Genomic DNA, 18,254 nt, shown 5'->3' with positions numbered 1-18,254 from the left:
TAACCCAGACTGGACAATCTTTTGAGTCCATATTGCAAAACACAAGACCAAGGTTCTTAGGTGTTTGTTAAAATCCTCCCTAAAATCTGCTCAGTTTTTCCACAAAGGGATTCAGATTTTCTAAAGACAAAAAACAGGGCTCCCTCCCTTCTAGGGTATTTGACAAATGCAAAGAGAATGTAGATTTTAAATCACTGATCTGCCCATGTTGCAAAAGTTGGGATCTGACCTTCCCCCAAAGCTTGAGGGGTTTCAGATCCAATGTTCCATCTCAGATCCAACTCTCAGAATCTTATTTCCAAAACTGAGAACCTGATTTAATAGAGATGTTTTTGGCATTATGTCTGCTAGTATTTAGCAAACTAGAGGTAAAACCTTTTTGGTGGGTGGCTGGAGAAAAGACGGTTACACACCTTGTAACTGTTGTTCTTCGAGATGTGATGCTCATGTCCATTCCATTCTAGATGTGTGCGCACCTCCCTCCGTAAACAGTTATTGGAATTGTTTTCCCTTTAGCAGTATCCGTAGGGTTGGCTTCGGCGCCCCCTTGAGTCCTGCACACATGCCGCGGTATATTAGGCGCCGCTGGCCGTACGTCCCCTCAGTTCTTTCTTGCCGTCAACTCCGACAGCGGCGTCGGGTCACAGAATGGACATGAGCAACACATCTTGAAGAACAACAGTTACAAGGTGAGTAACCATCTTTTTTTCTTCAAGTGCTTGCTCATGTCAATTCCATTCTAGGTAACTCACAAGCAGTACACCTTGGCGGTGGGTTCAGAGTTCACAGATATGCTATTCGCAGAACTGCCCTGCCGAAGCTGGTGTTGTTCCGCGCCTGCGGAACAACAGTGTAGTGGGACGTAAAGGTGTGCACCGATGACTGTGCTGCAACTTTACATATGTCTTGAATGGCCACTTGAGCCAGGAATGCCGCAGATGAGGGCTATACCCTGGTCGAATGGGCTGGGATGCTTCCTGGAAGAGGAACCTTCGCCTTCTTGTAACAGAACCTAATGCAGGAGGTTATCCAAGAGGAGATCTACTGAGTAGAGACAGGTAGGCCCTTCATTCTGTCAGCTATCGCCACGTAAAGCTGAATGGACTTACAGAACGGTTTTGTCCTCTCAATGTAAAATGCCAAGGGTGTGCTACTTCCATTCCTCCTCTGAAGCATGAGGTTTTGGAAAAAAACCGTCAGGAAAATATCCTGATTGAAATGAAATGGAAACACCACCTTGGGCAAGAAGGCTGGGTGAGGCCTCAATTGTACCTTGTCCTTATAAAAGATTGTGTAGAGGTGGCTCAGAGGTAAGTGCCCTAATTTCAGATACCCTCCTGGCGAAGGTAATGGCAAGTAGAAAGGCCACCTTCCAGGACAGCAACAAGAGGGGAGAGGTTGCCAAGAACTCAAACGGGGCCCCTAGGAGCCTGGAGAGAACTAAATTCAGATCCCAGGGAAGTAAGGGGTCCCTAACCTGGGCGTAAAATCTTTCTATATCCTTCAGGAACCTAGATGCCATGGCATGGGAGAAAAGTGATTTCCCTTGAATCGGAGGGTGAAAGGCTGAAAGGCACCTTCAATGAAGCAGTAGCCAGGCCTTGAAGTTTAAGGTGCAGTAGGCAGTTCAACATCATCTGGATCGATGCAACTCCCTGGCATGTGGCGCAGCATGTAAACTTCTTCCATTTGGCTAAATATGGAGGGTTTCCTGATGCCCATTAATATGGTCTGCACCTGAGACAAACGAGCCTGCTCTTCTGGGCTCAGCCACTCAGACTCCATGCCATCAAATGCAGAGATTCCATGTACAGGTGCAGGAGACGCCTCTGATCCTGGGAGAGGAGGTTGTGCCAATGTGGCAACTCTGGGGGGGAGGGGGCGTAACCAACAGTTCCAGTAGTGTTGTGAACCAATGCTGCCCAGGCCATGCGGTCGCTACGAGGATGACATTTGCCTTGTCCCTTTTGATTTTTAGCAGGATCCTGTGAATCAGCGGAATGGGTGGAAAGGCATACATCAGCTGCCCTGACCATGGAAGGAGAAAAGCATCGGACAGCGCTCCTCCGTTGAGCCTGAGAGTGGAGCAGAATTGACAGCACATCTTGTTGAACTTGGAGGCAAGGGTGGAGAGCGGTGTCTGGGCTCCCGAGTCCCTTGGTGCTCAGACGAATGCCGCTTTGGTGATGGGGAGTGTGATGTCGGCGACCAGTGGCATCGCCCCCTAGACTGGTGCCACGCTGGACAGGACCTTTGGTGGGAGGAGAAGTGGAAACAGTGCTGTGCCACAGGCAAGTAACTAGGTGCTGGGGATCAATGATGGTGCCGATGATCCCTGGGCGAGCGTCCAGACGCTGGCAACCAGGATCAGCACCGTGAAAGTACGGGCGAACTTGTCGGTGCCAGGGACTGCGATTGGTGCCGACTTCCAGATGGAGAGTGTCTGCTTGACCCGGAACGGGAATGGTGCCGCCCCATCGAGTGCGAGACCTTCGGTGCTGGTGATCGAGAGAAGTGCTGCGCCAATGCCAATGAATGCCTTTGGTGTTGGCGCTCTGCCTCCTGCTATCTTCCTGGTGATGGGGAACGCCTTCTTGGGGATTGGAGACCTTCTCCGTGGCTACCTGGCTTGCGGGGAGGCATGATGGGGCTCCAGAAAACAGTGCAACCATTTGGGGGGGACCCATCAGGGGCTTCCTCTTTGACATTGGTGCCTTCCCTGCCTCTTCCATCCAGGGCATAGGTGTTGGAGGCAAGGGCAGGGCCATCAGGTCCCTTGCCACTTGAAAAGCCTCCGGTGTCAACTACACCATGAGCTACAGAGGCCCCCTTCCACTTCCCAGAGTCGGAGGTGGTTCTCTTGGAGGGCTCAGGGCTGTAGGCAGTGAGCTCTGCTCCTGCTGAGTCGGCTCGGCTTGTTGAACCCGTAGTGATCCCGTGATCGACCCTGTGTCCTTGGTCTTCTTTGGTACAGGGGAACAACCCCTCACTGAGCGTTGTTTCTTCTGCTCCTTCTTTAACGGCGAAGACGATGACCGGTGCCGGGGAGGTTCCAGTGTTGGAGGGGTGCACTGCACTGACACATGCTCGGCATGGAAAGAGAGCAAGACGTACAGATTCGGCACTTGTCTTTCCTGTGCAACTCCCCCAGACACTTCAAGCAACTATTGTGGGGGTCACTAAGCGGGAAGGGTTTGCCGCAGGTCTTACAGGGCTTGAAACCTGGAGATCGGGGCATGTCCCATTCCCAGATAGAGGCCCCTAAGGGGACTAAACCCTAACTACTAAAACTTCTAAACTATTTACAACTATTAACTAACAAAACACACTAACTACTCAATTAATAACTACTTAAGGGAACACAAACTCTGAATGTTAAGAGGCACTTGCAGCAGCAAGCAAATTGCAGTTCCAATAACTGTCAGTGGTGGAAAGAAGGAACTGAGGGGGCGTAGGGTCAGCCGTGCCTAATATACTGTGGCGTGTGTGTGGGACTCCAGGGGGTGCCGAAGCTGGCCCTCCAGATACTGCTAAAGGGAAAAAAATTCCGGTAACTGTGCACGGAGGCGCACACGCACCTAGAAAGGAATCAACATGAGCAATCACTCGAAGAAGAACCCCACTGATGTCACTGCATGATCTGGGATGTCTTTTCCATGGGCATCCTGCTTCCCCAATCACTCTCACAAACACCTACACCTGTGAATTTATTTTAGAGTAAAAGATTAAACACTATACTTAGAGATTAAAAAACTGTTTATTTTAGAAGGTACAATTATTTAAGCAATGATTTATAAAGTAAGTCAGCTGCTCTAGTCCATGTGGCTATTAGCATTCTTCTAGGTAATTTTGAAAGGTCACAGACTCAAGAGAGGGAGGAAAAGAGGAATTCTTTGAGCTTTAATATTTTACTTTTCTAAACACTCAACAGCATATAGGGTGTAAATGCAATCACAGGCAGAATATAAAACCATATTCGCTATTGCAAGTTGCTACAGTGTCTAACTTCCATGAAAACACTGGAAAAGTAGGGAGATTACACCACCTTCTGGACAAAACATGTTAGTTCTTGAACACAGTTACTCAGCTCCACCTGCTAGATGGAAAACACACTATGGACTCATTATAGCAGTGTTTCTACAGTTAAGTTGTCCTAGTTAAATGTTCTTATATTAAACACCACCTTGGATAACTCATCCCAAAATTTTGAAAAATGTTCCTTTCCATATAGAATTTGTGATGCGTAGTCCTTGCTCTTTGGGAAGTTTGTTTATTTAAAGAAAGTCTGAAGTTAATTGGATTAGCTGGTTTTGGGATACGAGCCCGAAAAAAAAAAGTATATGGATGGGGTTATATTTAAAAAATTGTTCCAATTTTTTGTTTGTCTGTGTATTACTTAAAACCACCTTGATGTAAAAAAACTCTGCAGATTTGTCTTATGTACTCAGGGGCGTGCACAGGAATTTAAATTTGAACCCTTTTGGAGGGGGCACATTAAACACACACAAATGAAAAGTTTGTGTGACATCCCTCTTCCTTCCTCCAGATTTCCTGGGACACCTTTGGCAGGGACACCCAGCAGAGAAAAAGCAGCGAGAAGCGGCTCCCCTTGGCAGTGACACTCTGTGTCCCTGCAGCCCGGGGAAGGAGAAAGCAGAAGGGCGGATGGCCACCGGCTGAGCTCCTTTTCCCCCCGATCCCTGCAGATGTAGCCTGCTGTTGGAGTCCCAGCACTACTGCCTGCTTTACAGAGCGCTCGCTGAGGTGAGTCAGTGGGTGGAAGCAGAGGCAACATATGGGACTCCAGCAGCAGGGAAAGAGAAGCAGCAAGCTGCAGATGTAACAGTGGGGGGATTGGGAGGAGCTGCTCAGTTGGCAGCCAGCTGCACTGCTGCTTCCTCCCTTCCTGGGCTGCAGGGACTCAGAGATTTTTTTTTGTGGGGGGAGCGGGGGGGGGGGGGGGGAGTCTGTGCCCCTGCTTGCCCCCCTTGTGCACACCCCTGTACATACTAATCCTTGGTGAGAAATAGTTCATGAAGGTGTTTTCTCCCACCTGGAATGCAAACATCTTTAGTTATAAAAGGGCATTTCAATACATATATAATTTCTATGAGAAGCCTGGTGAATGTTACAAGCTGTACGTCATCTAACCTACATTTCCCATTTTCTTTCTTTTTTTTTGGTCAAAGAGAGACTTTAAAACATAAACTGATCATTGGGCAAACAGTTTGAGGAAAGAAAAAAGGATAACTTTAAAACAAAAGCCATTGCCTCTTTTCCAACCTCTTCTTCTTGCTCTTGGCAGCATTATCTGCACACCCATCCACTCCATCCTCTCTGAGGGGGAAAAGAAGCAATGGTGGAATCTTTCTCCTATGTCCTCCTTGAATTTCACTCTTGGCTTCATCAACTCCCCAAAAGAAATTGCCAATATTGTCACCAAGTCACTGCTAGGTCACACCATTCCAGCCACCATTTAAGGCTGAGGACATTGAAGAGGTTCTAGGGAAATACTTTTTCCTTTGGTAGTACAGGAAATGCATAAGAAATGGAAATGGATCCCTCCCCTCTCCATTCCCTAGGTACATGACAACAAATGTCTGAGCCCCCTCCACACATTAGGAATTTTGTCTTGGCCTGGTCACCTCAGAGGCAATGAGGAGCAGAAATAGTCTGCTCTTCCTCCACTGGTAGAATCATCATCACTATTCATGTCCCCCTTCCAACCCTCCCCCACTCTGGGGGGATGGGCAACACAATCTTTAATATAGCGCACAGGGAGATGCAGATGGTGGCAGAATATTCACTCCCTGACTCCTCTCCTACATGATCAAAGAAAGTAACATCAGCACCTGCATCACACATCCTCATAATATATATATAAGGAGAGGTAGCAGCATCTCCCTCCTTCACATTTCCTACTGAGTATAAGAAAAAAAGTTAAGTTATGAAAAAGATTAGAATCCATGATATCTAAAATGCAAAAAACTAAGTAACATGAGCATAATAGATTATTTAAAACGATCTTTAAAAGGTTTTAATTACTTGAACAGTTATTAGTAAACCAGCTAAAACATATTCTTCTTGAATGTGACTTTTATATATTGACAGTGTACATAAAAGACTTTTAGGAGGTATGATCTCATTTGCATGTATCTTGCACTGTGTTTTCCAAGAGCACGCAGACTTTTTACGCTTTCCTTTGATAGTAAATTTTCCTCCACTTGACAGCATGAATAATTTCACTACACACAATAAAATTAACCATTTGAAAAGCCTACCACCATTTTCTTGCTCCATATTGAAATCTGTGCATTCCCATAGCTATAACTAACTTTCAAGGAATAGAAAAATAAATTCCTAGTATGGGGAAAAAAGATTTTTTATGTTTTGTGGTGGCAAGGTTGACAACGTTTATGATTGTCTATAGAAAGGTGAGGGGATTAGTGCTGTTTCTGGAGTGATAACAGTATTTTTTATTGACTATTCTTTTAAATTAGATGCAGTTAATTTTCACCTTTTCCGGCATACAGGATGCAATAAAAAGGCAGTGTAAAACCCTGTGCTTTTTTCAGTGCATTGTATATATGTTTCCTGTTCTTCATTTGCTTTTTAAACCTATGTCTATACATGTAAAAAAACCTTTAACCATTGTCTGCTTTCAAAAACAGCTGGCAATTAACTAGAGTCAAGGATGTGAGGGTCACAAGCCATTTCCAGAACCAGCAGAGCTAGTGAATTTATTTGGGCATAAGCATTCGTGGGCAGAAACCCACTTTGATGCATCTGATGAAGTGGGTCTCTGCCCATGAAAGCTTATGCCCAAATAAATGTGTTAGTCTTTAAGGTACCACAGGACTCTCGTTGTTTTGCTAAAAACATTCTAACACGGCTACCCACTGGAACTCAGCACAGCTAGTGTTACTCTGGTCACTCTTCTCCTTCAGTTGTGCTCCTAAAACTGTGGGAAAATAAGGAGCAGCAAGAGTGCTTGCATGTACAGATGACTCTCAATCTGGGTCCAGATCTAGATCTGAACATTCATGAAGTTTGGGAGTGTCTGGATGAATGGTTTTGGTTTAATCCCATTAGATGGGAAAGGACCAGTTGTTCAGTAAGGATTCAAAGTCACATTTGCCCAAAATTCTCACGGATTCCAATCCCAGGCTTTGGGACTGAGCACATCTCTGCTTAAATGATGGGCAAAAAAAGCCAAAGAATGAGAAAATTCCAGTGATATAAAATTAGAGTCTAGTAAACTGAGCACTATCACTTGTTCCCCACATTCAAAGCACTTTCATATTCCATCTCCTCCTGCCCCACCTCCTAAGGAACAAGAGGTGTGGGTGAGGGGAGATACAGTATGTTTGTTACATGATGGTTCTTGGTTATCTACAACGTGATAGCTCACTTATGATACATGCTGTCTCTGCACATGAGCTTTTCTTCACTCACAACAACTCTGCTATGTTAACCACCATGTATTCTCTCCCTGTATTGCACCCCTCAAATAGGCATAGATACTTACTACACAGAAGATCTCTGGCAAATATTATGCAGATACCTGGCCCCATGTTCTAACAATTTCTGATCCAATTCACTCCCTGGCTTCTCCAACCTTGGGAAGGCTGTGATACCTAGTGCCTAAAAGAAGGATGAACTACATACTAGTCTTTTTAGTAAACCTCTCTTGTCAAACCAAGAGTTGCAATAACTGATTCCAGAAAGGCCATGTCCAATGTCAACTGGAAGACTTAGTCAACCCAGTGCATGCTTGTGCAGGTAAAGATTAAAGAAGTGTAAATAGCAGGGAGGCTGGGATCCAGAGATGTACCCCTTTTCCCTGCTTCAAAATATTTAGCTCGTTTAGGAAGGCAACACTGACATATCTGCGCACATCAGGGAAGATTCAATTCCTTACAAATGAAGTTAGGTGTTTAAAGGTTGGAGCTTGCGTGTGGAGCAGGTGTTGTTAGCAGGAGAAGACTAAGTAGGGGGCAAGGCTGTGTGTGAGTTCACCAATGCCATTAACATTTTAGCAAAAACGTTAGGTATCCCGGGGCAGTATAATGTTTGTAATAGCGTTGATTGATTCCTATTGTAGTCCCACTGTATTCACAGAGATCCTGCGCCACTCTTTGCTCAGATGGAAGCACATCTAAGAGATCCATGTTCAGAAGTCACCTCAGGGATAAAAAGTGGAAGTCTGATATCAGGAAAAAGTGTTATGCCTTCCAGCAGCCAGTCTACCCTTATCAAATTGGGGTAAGAACACTTTGGGGCAAGTTGGGGAAAAAAGTGCCATTCTACTGCATTTTATCTGATACCACCATTAAGAAAAAAAATGAAAGAAAGAAAGAATAGAAAAAAAGAAAGGAAACATATGGCTTTAAAGCATTCTAGAGGATGAAAATATAGAATTATTAATTAAACGTAACCACGATATCAAACACAAGCATTTCATTGCACGTTGTAAGATGTGTAAGGCTTAAAATATTGGCATATGGATTAACTCAAACCGACATTTTTATTCATGTGATGAAAAAACTAGCTTTCCTGATGTTCTCTGCCGCTAAAATTTCCTGTGTTGCGGACCTATTATTGTTTTTGGAGCCCAAAATTTGAATAATATGCTAACAAGCATTTCAAAACTGCGAGTTTAGTGCAGTCAAAAAGAAGTCTACATAGAATATATACATAGCAGCTGGTAAGCCAAGCCAATAGAGTTTAAAATCTCAAACATTACAAAGTTTGTGAATAACAGTGATTGAGGAGTTTAATATTTTGCTTCTTTTAATCTTTACATTAACCTCCTCCCAGCTTACATAACTTAATTTCTAAAGAAAATATCACCAGTGTTACTGAGAAAATAATCACAATCATATCACAATACATTGGCATCTCTGTTTTACATGGATGGATAATGGATCTCTTATGTCACAGCAAATTAGAGCATAGGTATAAAAACCTATCAGCGTAACAGTGCTCTAGCCTTATTAATATTTTGCTATTTTAACATATGTACCGAATGATTTCTGAAGGAAAGAAGTTTCTAGTCTTTGGTGGTTAGCCAGAAAAACTGTAATCAACAAAAACCAAAGAAACACTCTGATAAACTTGCGTAAATTTACTGATTGCAAATGTTATCTCAGGAATAGGTTGCACTGTAGGGAAAGGCAGAAAGGAGAAATTCGATTAAAATTTGTATAGTCCGGCTAGAAGAATAAATAGAAGAGCAAACATTATAGTACTCAGTTCACTCTGGGTCTGCATAATCATCGTCCTGATGTCAGGAAGTTCATCTGTATGGAGTGATGCAGTAATACAAGGAACCTATCACCTGCACTCTGCCTGGAGGTTGGGAGCTAGCCAGTGTAGTTCCAAAGATTGGTAATTCTGGACAGGGAAAAGACTTGGTCAGGGCTCCCAAATGATGCACTGATTCATAGAAATGTAGGACTGGACTACATTTGCACCAAGTATTAACTAGACCATCCCTGACAGATGTTTGTCTAACCTGTTCCTAAAAACCACCAATGATGGGAATTCCACAACCTCCATAGGTAATTTGTTCCAATGCTTAACCACCCTGACAGTTAGGAAGTTTTTCCTAATGTCCAACCAAAATCTCCCTTGCTGCTGCAATTTAAGCCCGTTACTTTTTGTCCTATCCTCAGTGGTTAAGGTTCAATTTATCACCCTCCTCTTTATATCAACCTTTTATATACCTGAAGACTATTCATGTCCCCCCTTCTCTTCTCCAGACTAAACACACACATTTTTTTAGTCTTTCCTCATAGGTCATGTTTTCTAGATCTTTGATGATTTCTGTTGCTCTCCTCTGGACTTTCTTCAGTTTGTCCACATCTTTCCCAAAGTGTGCTGCTCAGAACTAGACACGGTACTCCAATTGACGCCTACTCAGTGCTGAGTAGAGCAGAAGAATTACTTCTTGTGTCTTGCTTACAACAATCCTGCTAATACAACCCAGAATGTTGTTTGCTTTTTTTTGCAACAGTTTTACACTGTTGACTCAATTAGTTTGTATCCACTATAACCACCAGATTCTTTTCTGCAGTACTCCTTCCTAGGCAGTCATTTCACATGTTGTATTTGTGCAGTTGATTATTCCTTCCTATGTGCAGTACTTTGAGTTTGTCCTTATTGAATTTCATCCTATTTATTTCAGACCATATTGAATTCTAATCCTGTCTTCCAAAGCACTTGCAACCCCCTCCAGCTTGGTATTGTCCACAGACTTTATAAGTGTACTTTCTATGCCACTATCCAAATCACTTATGAAGATACTGATCAGAACCGGACTCAGGACAGAGCCCTGAGGGACCCCAATCAATATGCCCTTGCAGCTCGACTGTGAACCACTGAGTACGGCTTTCCAACCAGTTTTGCACCCATATTATAATAGGTTTGTCTAGGTTGTATTTCGCTTGTTTGCTTACGAGTTGGTCAACGTGAGACACTATCAAAAGCCTTACTAAAGTCGAGATATATCATCTACTTTTTCCCTCCTATCCACAAAGCTAGTTACCCTGTTAAAGGAGGACGTGAGGTTGGTTTGACATGATTTATTCTTGACAAATCCATGTTGACTTATTTATCACCTTATTTTCTTCTAGATGCTTACAAATTGATTGATTGATTGATTATTTGCTCCATTATAATTCTGGGTGTCCAAGTTAAGCTAAGTAGTCTATACCATCACCACCCTTCATTTCCTAAGGGGCGTACTGCTAACTGTGATCCTCCCAGCCTTGGGGGTACATGGCTTCTCCTCTTCCACCTTTGGGGGAGATTCCTCATCCCTTGTTGCCAGGGCAGCACATTAGTTTTTTTTATCTCTATGAATGGTGGGTTGGGAGCAGAGCTGGAGCATTGCCTGCTGCCAGAAGTAACCATCAGCCAGCTTCCTCCCCGTGAAGCAGCCATTTCCTCCTCCCTGGTGCTGCTACTGCGGTCCTCGCCAGCTGGATTGCTTCCTGTAATGCTCGGTATTTTTATCTCGATGGTGGGAATGGAGTAAACGGACAAAATGATTTCAAAATTAGCTTATTTATTAAATGAGATAGCGTAGGAAGGACAGGAGCGGGAGTCCCCTGCCATAATGGAACAGTCCCAGCACAAGTCTTAATGCAAAGAGTATAATGCAGATACAATCAACCACAAGGATATAAAGTAACAACTTGCAGGTATGCATGGACATATTACACTAAGGGGAAGTGCCCACGCTCATTATTATTGTTATCGTTATCATTGGCTGAGCAACAGCAGCAGCAGCAACAATTAGTAAACAGTGAAGTGAACCATACAGCAAGGAAGAGACCCGCCAAGAGGATACCTATAGCAATATACTCCTGGGGGCCCATCGATCTAGTAGAGACAGATTTATCTAAACGGGTAAAGGGGCGCTTACCAATACAAGAACGAGGAGACCCATACTTCGTTCTGATAAGCGAGTGGCATCCGGGGAACCGTCCTGGCCGAGGCACCCGCTAGCGCTTCCATGGATTCACGGGGAGTCTCAATCAGGGGAGGCTCCCGGGGGGTCTGATATACCCTTTTTTCCTCCTCATCTCACAATAAGCCTTACCCAGCAATACCTGACGTATATCTCAATCCCCGTGGGGATTGGGCCTTAACACTTGGTTACTATTAGTCTATTGGTAGTTAGTTAGGGACTTTTTGGAATGAGGTGACGTTAGTTGTTTACTTTAAAAAAGAACTTAATTATAGCATTACTTCTACTTTATTATTGCCAAAACAGGAATCATTCAGCTCATCAAGCATCAACAGGTGTATGTTGTCATCTCGGGATTTTCCAGACCCCATGGCACTTCCTCCTTCGGCCCAAGGTCGGGCAGAGGGCAGCGTCTGGGTTGTGCTCCTGAGAGGCCTAACTCTTGCTATACTTGCTGCAAAAGCTTAGCAATGCTTTCAGGGCCTTGCCCTTGTCAAGCTGTACTGATCTCGCGTCACAAAGTCTTGTGCACCCTAACACTTCCTCAACCTTGGAAATCCCCATATGCATATTTTCAATTAATTCCTCATGTGCATGGATGCGCCTCAGCCTAGCCACCTCCTCATATATCTCTCCCACCTCCTTCCTGAGAGATTCCACCAGTAGGCACTTCTCACATTGCATCGTGTCTCCCCAGCCTGGCTTTCTATGACAGGGAAATGCAGGACACAATCTGTACAAATCCACACCAGGACCTGAGTAGAGGCACCCATGGTCAGGTTCTCTGTCTGGACACAGGTGCAGGTGGAGGAACCAGGAGCAGTGTTGGCATTGGCGACGTGGCCTTTCCGAACCGTGATGATTTTATTCTCTCTCCTTCCTACAAATTCCCCCGTTTGCTAGCTCCCCTCGGTCACTTAGCACCTGGCTTTTAAGCCCTTATCTCCTAGGTCGGTTCTGCCCCCTCTTTAACACGCAGGGGAAGGGTGATCAGGGTTCAGAGGACAGGAAGGTAGAGCCTTGCTAGTGCACACTTGGCTAGTAAGCCTCTGGATCCCACTCCCACACAGTCCCCAACAGACAGCACTGAACTCTAAGCAAAGCAAAGGAAAAACCAAAGAGACAAGCAAGCTCATTCACCCCAAGAATCAGTACTTGCTCCTCCTTCAGCCCAGGATCTCTCATTCAAACCTCCCTCTTTGCTGTTCCCTGTTCACTTGCTCCCCTTGGCCCCTCAGGATAAAAGAACCTGCCGCTGCCCTGGCTCAGGATCCAGGCTGAAAAAAATTTGCTGTGCAGACGTTCGGATCCGGGCTGGAGTTTGAGCTCTGGGACCCTGCAGCCGTGGGTTTTTTAATCCCTGTGTAGATGTCTACATAGCAGAGAAAAACCTACGGCTGGCCCATGCCAGCAGGCTTGGGCCTTAGAGCTGTTCCTTTGCTGTGTAGACTCCTGAGCTCTGGGATGCTCCCATCCCGCAGAGCTGAAGCTGGAAGTCTACACAGCAATGAAAGAACCCTGCAGCACAAGTCCCGCGAGCCAAGTCAGCTGGCATGGGCCAGATGCAGGTTTCTCTTTGCTGTGTAGACATACCCTTAGTGTCTGACTCTTAAGCCTTCTCTCCTAGGTCAGCCGTGCCCCTTCATTAACACACAGGAGAGGAGTCATCAAGGATCAAAGGAGAGGAAGCTAAAGCCATGCTAGTGTACACTCAGCTAGCAGGCCTCTCCCAGACCTGAGGTTAGGAATAGATCATTTTCTAAAATTAGGAAGATTTTCCAGATTATCTCCCTGATTTTAGAAAATTACCCAGTGGTCTTTCCATCAAATTTTGTGACTTCCCAGCTTCCCCTGGCTTTGGTCCCTGCCCCATATGCCAATCTGAATATTAACTTGAATGGAATGTGAACTTGTACTGATTTGAACAAAATCAAGCTATTATAAATGATTCAAACCCATCACCTTAATTTGTTGTATCAAGTGAGACAAAGATTAACACTTCCTTAACTAATGTCGGCTATGTCTACACTACTTCTTATGCTGGCATAATTTATGTTGCTCATGGGGGTGAATAAACCCCTGAGCGACATAAATTATACAGGCATAAGCATTCGTGTGCATGGTGCTCCCACCGACATAGCTTCTGCTGCTTGTGGAGGTGTTTTTTTTTTTATGCCAATGAGCGAGCTCTCTCCTATCAGCATAGAACGTCTTCAGTACATGCGCTGTAGCAGTGCAGCTCTATCAGTACAGCTGTGCCGCTGCACCACTGTACATATAGACATGGCCTTCCTAATCTATATCCACCTCTGACCAATGACTCCTCTCATTTGACTATCCTCTGCTTCAGAACTTTACACAAGTCTATCTAATCAAATCAAATTGTAAGGTGCAGCAACTTAGGAGTTTATGGTTACATAAAGTTCTGTGACCAGGGTGGTCACTGATTGCTCTGATCTCAGTATATTCAGCTGATGACATTTTCCTAGCATTTATCCTTTATCTTCAAAGAGCAGCATGATCATCAAGGTAAAAGCCTTTAAAACACTAGTTGGTGAGGCAGGTTAGTTCACTAATCTATCAATTGTGAAGATCTAATTTTAAGTCCATGCTCAAGTCATAAATAGAAATACATTTTGTAGTCCTATCACAGGCGGTTCTGGACATCTGTTGCTTTCACAAAGCCATCATGTAACCTGTCACGATAGTAATATCAGTGCTGTTCATGAAGCCTAGGGAATGGAACAGCAGAGGGTGTTGTAGATCAGGACTAAGGATAGCTGTGTGGGAACTCTTACTTGGCATTTACCTGCATTAGTCTTAGCTCTGTCAGGTTCCATTAGCCCTTACATTCATGAACACCAAATTTACTCACAGTTAAATAGATACAGTTAAAACAAAACATTTGTATGCGCAGGGTGAAGAGAGGCAGGATATTAACAAGGAAGTTGCTGCTGTCCTATTCTTCAGTGTTAACAAATATAGTTAAAAAATAAAATGAAATTTTATTCAGCATGAAGAACATTGTCAAAAGAGATGAATCCTCAGAGATCTATCTAGTAAATAGCATTATCCTACAGTCTCTGTCCAAGAAAATATGGGCAAATTCTGCTCTCACACTGCAAGACACAGGGAAAAGAAAGCACATTCCAAAGTCTCCCCAGGTGTAAACCTTCAGAATTGGACCATATCCCCTCACAGGGCAGAAGTTCCTGGTCCAACAAAGAAGAGAGGCGGTGTGGAGCTCAAAGATATCAAGGATATCTGGGGGAATCTGATATGACCTCCACTGATCTCAGGGGCATCGCTATGACAAGCAAGACCCTCTCTGTTGTTTGCCAGCTTTCCGCACCCCACACTGGGCCACTGTCTCTCAACAATGCCACACGCTACTCTCTTTAACTGGGAAAACCACAAAAGGGAAAATTTATGGTGGAAAGAGCAGTGGGGAAAACCTCACACAGATCCCCACTGGGATATCTTCACTTAATTAAGAAAGCATCTTGCTGCCTGTCTTCTTTCTCGCTGCTCCAGCTCTCCTACCCTACCCCACTCCTTTCCACTCTGCATAAACCAGAACGACCATCTTGCCAAAAAAGACAGGAGCTGATCTAGCAAACATACAGTTCCTTTCCTTCTTGATATTTTATTTTTATATTACAAATACCTCCATGACTGCATAGGACATTACAAAAAATTAACAACTGCATTATTTTTTTTTAAATAGCTGCATTATCTGTCATATTACAAGCAGCTAATTTAAATGGCAATGCTATCACTTTGCCTCACTAAGACCACGTTTAGTGAAAGATAAGCACAATTGTAAACTTTCTATTATTCTATATCTAAGAGATCAAAGCATAAAGGTTCACCCCGACTATTCAAATCCTCTCCCAAAAGTGAGGACTCCTCTTTTTATTGAATGGCTAAGAGACAACAGCTAACCTTTTAACCGCTCTGAGCATCGCACAACAGTTTCTACAAGGAGTGACTTTGTAACAGAAAAGTTACCTGGGTTTTTGTAGATGCTGAGCACGTCCTTGAAATAATGAGGTAAGAATCTTTCCAGTAAAAGCAGCACATCCTCTAGTTCTTCCAGAATCCCCACAAGTAGGAAATTTTCATTCACGTTCAGTTTTGCTCTTTCAAGGGCCCAATCCCCAGGCTCCCTATACGGATTTAAAAGAAAAAAATAAAAGTCTTTAAATGGTAGGTTTGTTTTGGAAATTCAAATAAAGAACACATGATTGGGTTTCTACAGGTATGTTACCAACAAGAGGAAGATTAGGGAAAGTGTGGGCCCCTTACAGAATGGGGGAGGCAACCTACTGACAGAGGATGTGGAGAAAGCTGAGGTACTCAATGCCTTTTTTGCCTCTGTCTTCACAGACAAGGTCAGCTCCCAGACTATTGCATTGGGCAGCACAGAATGGGAAGGAGGTGAACATCGCGCAGTGCTGAAGGAACAGGTCCAAAACTATTTAGAAAGATTGGACATACACAAGTCCATGGGATGCAATGCACCTGTGGGTGCTGAGGGAGTTGGCTGATGTGATTTCAGAGCCATTGGCTATTATCTTTGAAAGCTCGTGGCAATTGGGGGAGGTCCCTGATGACTGGAAAAAAACAAATATAGTGCCCATCTTCAAGAAAGGGAGGAAAGAGGATTCAGGGAACTACAGACCGGTCAGCCTCACCTCAATCCCTGGAAAAATCCTGGAGCAGGTCCTCAAGGAATCCATTTTCAGGCACTTGGAAGAGAGGAAGGTGATCAGGAACAGTCAACATGCATTCACCAAGGGAAAGTCATGCCTGACCAACCTGATTGCTTTCTATGAAGAGATGACTGGCTCTGTGGATGTGGGGAAAGCGGTGGACGTGATATACCTCGACTTTAGCAAAGCTTTTGATACTGTCTCTCACAGTATTCTTATCAGCAAGTTAAAGAAGTATGGGTTGGATGAATGGACTACAAAATAGATAGAGAACTGGCAAGAGCATAGGGCTCAACGAGTAGTGATCAATGGCTCTGTGTCTAGCTGGCAGCCGGTCACAAGCGGAGTGCCCCAGGGGTCAGTCCTGGGGCCGGTTTTGTTCAACATCTTCATCAATGATCTAGAGGATGGGGTAGATTGCACCCTCAGCAAGTTTGCAGATGACACGAAGCTAGGGGGAGTGGTAGATACCCTGGAAGGTAGGGATAGGATACAGAAGGATTGGAGGCCAACTGAAGGATTGGGCCAAAAGAAATCTGATGAGGTTCAACAAGGACAAGTGTAGAGTCCTGCACTTAGGATGGAAGAATCCCAGGCACAGCTACAGACTGGGGACCGATGAGCTAGGCAGCAGTTCTGCAGAAAAGGACCGGGGGGTTACAGTGGATAAGAAGCTGGATATGAGTCAGCTGTGTGCCCTGGTTGCCAAGAAGGCTAATAGCATATTGGGCTGCATTAGTAGGAGCATTGACAGCAGATCGCGGGAAGTGATTATTCCCCTCTATTCGGCATTGGTGAGGCCGCATTTGGAGTATTATGTCCAGTTTTGGGCCCCCCACTACAACAAGGATGTGGAGAAGCTAGAGAGAGTCCAGTGGAGGGCAACAAAAATGATTAGGGGGCTGGAGCACAAGACTTATGAGGAGAGGCTGAGGGAACTGGGCTTGTCTAGTCTGCAGAAGAGAAGAATGAGGGGAGATTTGATAGCAGCCTTTAACTACCTGAAAGGGGGTTCCAGGGAGGATGGAGCTAGGCTGTTCTCAGTGGTGGCAGATGACAGAACAAGGAGCAACGGTCTCAAGCTATTTTAGAATTAACTACCATACAGTAGTACTAAATTCTCTGGACAGCTTTCACTGAGAGAGGTTCAAAACCTCTCACCCATAAAACAGTATCAGCTCAGAAAATGTACAGCATATGACAAAAATTTATTTTGATAATGTACAGCAGAGCTTTTTGCTTTATATAGAAACATAGCTTACATGGTATCCCTTTTCTTTTCAGAGTTTGCCCATTTTTATTCCTTCCATTCATATTTGTTAAGATAATATTTTTCTCTCTTTCTACACTTTTCTGATGGTCTGTACAGTGGGTGCTATTAAAATCAGCAGCAGCAAGTTATGGTATTGTAATGACTGAAGTGTGATAATATCATGCTTTTAATGGTGCCCACCAGAAACATTTATTGACCCCCATCAGAGTGGAAAGTTTTCACCACTACTTAACCAGTCCTGGTTTCTGAAAAGATCAGTATTACAGTAGGCCTGCAGATTTACCTGTAGGTACAGATTAGCTGATGTAAAGGGGCGTAGGCCCATGGACTCCAATGATTTACACCAGTTGAGGGTACGTCACATAATTCTTTGTAAGTATTATTAAACATTAATAAACAAATTAATTAATATTAACTGCATTTCCTGCAGTAGCGCTTCTCTTTCCTTTCCTAAGAGCATATTCTGCAGCAATGGTGTCCAACCTTTTCAGCCACCAAAGCATGCCAGGGCAGGGAAAAGGGGGACAAGACAAGATCCAACAACTGGTTATGGCTTTTTCATTCTCTACCCCAGCTCAAGTGCAGGATAAATCAGCCTGGGAGCTGCTCCAACTTGCACAAGCTGCCAACAGTTCCCTAGGGACCATATGTCACCTTAGGGATAGCTGAAGTGTAGCCCACTTGAATCACTCCTCCTTCCCAATCTGACACATTCCCTGCACAAAAGGCTACAAGAAGTGGGAGTGTAAGTTTTGGTTATGAGTCTGGATGCCGGCTGGGGACTCAGCAG

The 18,254-nt window shown here is 44.3% G+C and overlaps 1 protein-coding gene across 2 annotated transcripts in view; it reads right to left on the bottom strand.

The window, feature by feature from the left end:
• The window catches only part of UST (uronyl 2-sulfotransferase), a 261,999-nt gene that overhangs the window by 37,966 nt on the left and 205,779 nt on the right, over positions 1–18,254 (bottom strand). For both annotated transcript variants that reach the window (XR_010918659.1, XM_067542379.1), the window contains exon 7: positions 15,488–15,645. Coding sequence is in view for 1 of the 2 variants with exons in the window: in XM_067542379.1 (XP_067398480.1) it covers positions 15,488–15,645 (158 nt within the window). In the remaining variant the exon portion in view is untranslated. The remainder of the gene's footprint in view (positions 1–15,487; positions 15,646–18,254) is intronic.

The sequence above is a fragment of the Emydura macquarii genome, unplaced genomic scaffold, assembly GCF_026122565.2.
Source record: "Emydura macquarii macquarii isolate MOO-44397 ecotype Brisbane River unplaced genomic scaffold, CSIRO-AGI_Emac_v2 contig_705, whole genome shotgun sequence".
Lineage (NCBI taxonomy): Eukaryota > Metazoa > Chordata > Testudines > Chelidae > Emydura > Emydura macquarii.
The sequence above is the reverse complement of the archived record's forward strand: the minus strand, read 5'-3'. Positions and strand labels throughout refer to the sequence as shown.